We start from the raw sequence: 6,167 nt of genomic DNA on the forward strand, positions 1-6,167 counted from the left end.
GCCATTTATTATACTGTTAGGCTTACCACAGCCGAGAGATTAAGCTTGCAGGCTGACACACTTGCTGCTCCTCAGAATGTGTGCTGACAGGAAAGTGAAGACAACTTGGGGATTCTGCCTAATTCCCCTCTCCTGCCTTCCAGCTAGGATCAAACTCTGCTTGCTTCATTTGAAATGTCACTGAAATGTTTTGGGATTAGTTTGCAATGGTGCGACTCAAGAAGCCATTTGTTATACATAGACAAGGGGACTTAAAAAAAAAGAAAAGAGGTCAGTGTTCTTCCCTGTAAAGTAGTAAGCTGGGTAATACCTGCTTGGAACCCTGGGAGAGGCAGCATATTGCTTGCTCACAAGAGCAGCAATGGCAACTACCTATCAACAAAGAAGTCAAGAGTCAAACCACGCATCAGGTTGTCATTCCATGACATGGATTCCACTTGTGTTTCTGGGTCCTACAAATCAGACAAGGGGAAGGGGCTCACATGGTTCTCTAACTGTCCCTGTATCCTACAACTGGGGTGGGAAAGTGTATTTTTGATTGGTGAAATGGCCCAGGACCAAAGAGATAATTATTCCTCCCCCAGCATCTTGGCTCTCCCCCATAAAAGACACTTTTTATGCCCCCCAAACACATTGGGAGTTTCCACAGTGGATTTCTAAAAAGAAGAAGAGATTGGATTTATCCTCCACCCTTCACTCGGAGTCTCAGAGCGGCTTACAATCTCCTTCCCTTCCTCTCCCCACAACAGACACCCTGTGCGGTAGGTGGGGCTGACAGAGCTCTGAGAGAGCTGCTCTTGAGAGAACAGCTCTGAGAGAACTGTGACTGATCCAGGGTCACCCAGCTGGCTGCATGTGGAGGAGTGGGGAATCAAACCTGGTTCTCCAGATTCGAGTCCATTGCTCTTAACCACTACACCAAACTGAGTAGCATATTATGCCACTTGGCCTTAAAATCCATGGAACTGCTATCACTTCAGTATCTTAGACTGATGTAGCATTGTCTGTGTGTAGCTAAAGGGCTGATTAGCATGTTAATGACAGTCACATGGATTCCACTTGATAAGATATGATCATTTTTTTTCTAGATGGTGGATGTAACATGAAGGGCAATTTGCCACTTGATGACCCCTATCCCATGGAGATGCGGAGTGTCAGCTTAAACCAAAGCAGGAAAGACAGGAAAGACCAAAGCGCCAACCAAAGCAGGAAGAAGAGGGCAGGGCAATGGCCAGCAGGAAACTGTCATCAGAATCAGCCACAGCACAGAGGACACATTGAGATGACACACTGAGGAGTTCACAATAATCTGGAAAGGGAGTTTTTAGAGCAGGGTAAAGACAGAAGTGGTGATTTTAAGGGGAGCGATGTGGACATATCCTTAGCTCTTCTTGATGTTGCCTTGAGCAGCACTTACAGAAAGAGGAGGATGCCGGTATTAGCCATAGCATACGCTAGCCCAAGGATCCCGCTGCCCATGATGGCATTGCTCAGGTTGAAAACGGACATCCCAAAAGAGGTCTTCCCTTCAAACTGTAAGCATAGCCGGGAGAGAAAAAGAGAGAGAGGGTGAGTCTGAGCATCTAACAGGATCGTTCACGGGGGCAAAGGGGTGGGGTGGGCCATGGGCCCCCAGTCCTAGAGGGCTGCTGGCAGCCAGGAGCAAGCAGAGCCAGGCCCCAGAAGCTCTGCCAGCACGGCAGGGGCCACTCAGCTCAGATCTCACCAGCAGCACCCACAATGCATGTTGGCTGCCCTGTTGCCTTCTCCTGCAGTGTGCCAACTGAGGAGGCAATGGGTGAGCCAACACCCATGGGTTGGTGTTCCAAGCCAGGCCTGCACTAAATGGCCCATGCAGAAATGGCTTTTTGCACTGCAGGAAGCAATCAGCCTGGCTGGTTCCAGCCTGGCTTTTCTACTCCTGATCAGTCATCCACACAAACTTATAGCACTTTTCTCAACCATTCTGGGAAGGAGCCGGTGCAGGTACCTCCTCTTCTCTACCTTCTCCCACCTTCCCTGCCCATATCATTCTTCAGAGGAGGTGATAAGGAGATAATAAACATATGAACAGAAAAGACCAACCTAGAATCCTGTTCCCCTCTGAATGCACTACAGATTCCTAGAATCCTGGTCAGCAACTGGGTTTCCTACGAGCCCCAACCCCTTCTTAGTCATTCACTGGCTGCGGGCAAGTTCCATTGCCTCAGCCACCCCTCCCCTGCCTCTGAGTTGGGGTCAGAGGGCTGTATCTGGGCTAGAGACTGCCAATTCCTATTCTGGAAGGAAGCAATTAATAGAGGATTACTTTCTTGAATGGACTTCCCATGGTTGTTCTTCAACTCATTTGCGAACTATTTGCCTTGCACCCACTGCTTTGATGCCTTTCCTCGGCCCCCCCAGTTAAAACAATTAACAGCTGTGCAATTCTGTTCTGTACCAAGATCTCTGGAAGGATATCCAAGTCAACTGTCCAGATCTATGCAAATACTTACGTCTGTGAAGTGGGTCTGTTTCTTTTCAACACCATGTGGAAGGAACTCCTCCCTTTCTGCCAGGTTTGCCTGGTTCTCCTCAAACCTGGAACAGGACAGCAGGAAAAGACAACCTTAGTCAGTCTGCAGCCCCCTCTTGACAATTTTTGTATTCACAGTTGGGTGAGTGTGTAGTGTGGGTGTTAATGACTGTATAGATGTGCAGCGTTTCCGCTCATATACTTGTTGGCTGCTTAGCCAACATAGGCATATACTAGAACTTCTATGACCCTAGAACTTCTATGACCCAGAGGATTTTCCACACAATCAGTACTTAGCCCTTGCACTATATACCCCAAAGTTCCTTTTCAACAATACAGCAATATCCTACCTACAATGTGAAAACAAATCTTCATGTGATAAAGGAATAAAGCTTTGTTCCATGGAGGAGATGCGATTTCTCAAGCTGTTACTCCCTACTCAGCCTCCATTATAAAACATCTGGTTAGACCTGGACTTCCATGCTGCACAATGTTAATGGGGGGAAAGTGCAAATTTTAAAAGTTCATAAAATGGTGCAGCACACAAGTGAAAAAATGTCACTCCGGAGTAATCACTTAAGAAAGAATATACAGCAGGAGTCTGGCTATTTGAAAATTCCAAATGTCAATCGCTGCTGAAATAAAAGCTCTACCTGGGTGGGAGGAGGGATAACATTTTCACAGGTACAATGTAAAGCATCTTGAGTGCAAGGAAAATGTGTTCGTCCCATAACAGAAGCTTCTCCTAACAGCTTCATATCAGGTTACAACCTCAAGGGAAGATGTGCGGGAAGAGCACGACAAATAAAAAACAAGCGTGGATCTCTTGGGCAGTAAACTGATTGCAAAAGGAGGCTCCAAGGCCTGATAATCCAAATTCTCTGTCTGTCTTCCATATGGATGTGTCACCATTACCTGGTTTATAGATTCTATTAAGTTGTATATCATATTGTAATGCTTCAGAGCACAATACATGTACAGCAATTCTTATAAGTCGTATGACTGTTGATTGCGGGTCAGACCTACATGACCGTTGACCTTATATTTGTTCATCTGTTTTAGTCGTGTGTGTCCAGATTTTTTTTTGTTCCATATGGATGTGTCACCATTACCTGATGTATGCAGCTCATCGTTTATATGAAATATAGATTATTCAGGTGTTTGAGATGACTCCAGGCCATTGCTTACCAACAGTGGTTTGGACAGATGGCCAGAATGACAAAAACTCAGACTTGGGGGTGGGGAGGCAGGTAAGCAGGATGCATCTCTGCACAGTGAGGGTTCAGAGGGACACGCTAGGAAGTTTAAATATAAATTGCAGCTCTAATCATACATTGCCTTGAAAAGCAGATGTTCTTACATCAGGAGAGACAAGATTCACTTCAGTCTGGAAACCTGGGTCTGATTCAGCCCTGACTCTGTGTCTCACATTATGGCATAGAAGGGTTGAGTCTGAGTCCCCACCCTGTAACACAACCATGTGAGTTTGAGGTTCTCCTCACTTCCTGCCCATGTGGTGCCCAACTAGGATCAGGCACATAGCACATGTGGAAAGGGGGCTTCAGCTTTTTCTTCTGCACCGTTTTCCCAACATAGTACAGTCCTGGGGGTGTACTACTTGGGAAACTCAAATGTTCCTTGGGATATACATAGGGATCCCATACAGGCCCGACAGCAACACTCTGGGACTGTTTCGGGCTAGGGAAATGGTGCAGGAGGGAAGACTGAAGCCCTTTTTTGACATGCATCATGGTTCTGATCCTAACTGGGCACCACATGCACAGAAACTGAGGAGAAATCACAAATCAAGTGTGACCGTGGGCCAAACTAGATATGTCAGCACCCTCATGTCCACCATAGGGATGCTGCCACCATTTTAAAGTGATTTAAAATGCCACAACATCTCAACGGGCTGAGGTGTTCATGCCCTCCCCTCATGCCTTTTAAAGTGCCAAAATAGCCATGGAGGATGCAGTTGTTGCAGCACTTAAAAAGGTGTGTTGGAGGGGGAACAAAGATTGGGCCCTCGTGGCATTTTTAAATCACTTCAAAATGGAAGTGGAAGCCCCATAGTGGACATGAGGACACCGTCATGTCTAGTTTGGCCTTTTGTTAACATCTGACACAGGGTGGGGAGTGGGGACACTGGCAGATCCTGTGCTCTCTCTGTGATCTCTCAAGAGCAACTCACCTGTCATTTCCCACTGAAGGGACGGCATTCAGCACTGAGTGCTTTCCATTCGGTACCAGTTCTACCATCTCCGTTTGGATAGGGATCTCTATGGAATTCATCCCTGCACTCTGATGGGAGCACTTTCCCTTCTTATTTCCTGACAGCTATCAAGTAAGCAGCAGACAAGTGCGGAGAAGCAAGTTGCAGAGGCCCGTCTCCTCAGTGGTGCTGTACCTGCAAGGAAATGTTGATCAGTCATGCACTGGCCCCCATAAAACAAAGATACCAAAGACCTAGCATCACAGTTTGATGTGCTCAGTTTAGGTGGGCATGATTCACAGCAGACCTATATATAAAATTTCATATATTCCAACCACAATATTATTAATAATTCCTCATATAAAAATCAGTAATTGTCCAGGCTGCCTGGTCACTCACTTAACGTCATGCCGGATCCTGCTGGAAACTGGATCCATCTGCAATTGGACGGGCAGCATGTTGCTGTTGGTTTAGGGGCAGCCAAGGGTGAATAGACAGATAATATCATGTCATCCTCTGATCTCCTCTGAACCACAGGGGGAATCCTTCTTCATGCTTTCAGAGGTCACCTTGTAAGGTGGCACAGTTCTGGAGTGGCAGTACCCTGGCCAGCTTCCCACTCTTCCACCTGTTGGTGTATCTCAGTGAGATTCTACACTCTAGTACTCTTATCCTTGCACAAAGTGTACCAACCAGCCTGACCAAGAACCTTTAACAGCAGGGAAGTGGTCATCGCAACAATGACATTCCATTTATAGGACATTCATATTTACAGCATATATAGGCAGAATCCATCTTGAAGCCTGGCTATTTGAAGACTAAACAGCTCGAGCAGGTTGAGATGCAAGGGCAGATACGGTTGCTCTCGTAATTCTGCACTGCAACATGACCCACATGATAGCCCAGCACTGTCAAGGCCTTTGCTGGCAGGAAACCTCAAACCTAACTATTCCTCAGGGTTTTTCCCTAACAAGCCATGTGCATCCCTGGGCCAATCATTATCTTGTCTCCCTTCCCTGCCTCCCAGTATAATTGGTCAGTGCTCAGAAATGCCTCCTATATAACTTTCAGTCTGTAGCCTCTGATTTAACAAAGAACACCTCTGTGTTACTCTCATTTCCTCTGGCTGCCTTTCTTGTACTTTGCTGGTATCCAGCCTTGTTCCCCATTTCTGCTTTGACTTTTCCCTAACTATGCTTGTTCCTACACAAAACCAACCTCTGCCAGTCTACTAGCCCCTGAGTTTGCATGGCGTGTCTACCTGCAACCCCTGAAATGTAGGTATTTATTTTATGAGTTTATTTACTTCCTTTCTAGTCTGCCTTTCTCACTGAGAGTCAAGCTGAATTAAAACACATACATTTGAAGCAGTTCTTTTTCTGTTAACACACTAACCCCAAGAGGGGACGAAGTGGTTAAATCAGTGGTCAAAGAAAGGCA

The 6,167-nt window shown here is 46.3% G+C and overlaps 1 protein-coding gene across 1 annotated transcript in view; it reads right to left on the bottom strand.

The window, feature by feature from the left end:
• SLC38A3 (solute carrier family 38 member 3) overlaps positions 1 to 4,807 on the bottom strand; it is a 33,472-nt gene extending 28,665 nt beyond the window's left edge. Inside the window, exons 1-3 of the mRNA XM_015421245.1 lie at positions 4,707 to 4,807; positions 2,496 to 2,580; positions 1,418 to 1,533 (exon numbers count right to left, since the gene is read on the bottom strand). Of these exons, the coding sequence (XP_015276731.1) occupies positions 1,418 to 1,533; positions 2,496 to 2,580; positions 4,707 to 4,807 (302 nt within the window). The remainder of the gene's footprint in view (positions 1 to 1,417; positions 1,534 to 2,495; positions 2,581 to 4,706) is intronic.
• Between the last annotated feature and the right edge of the window lie 1,360 nt (positions 4,808 to 6,167).

This window comes from Gekko japonicus, unplaced genomic scaffold (assembly GCF_001447785.1).
Source record: "Gekko japonicus isolate JY-2015 unplaced genomic scaffold, Gekko_japonicus_V1.1 scaffold364, whole genome shotgun sequence".
In the NCBI taxonomy this organism is placed as follows: Eukaryota; Metazoa; Chordata; class Lepidosauria; order Squamata; family Gekkonidae; genus Gekko; species Gekko japonicus.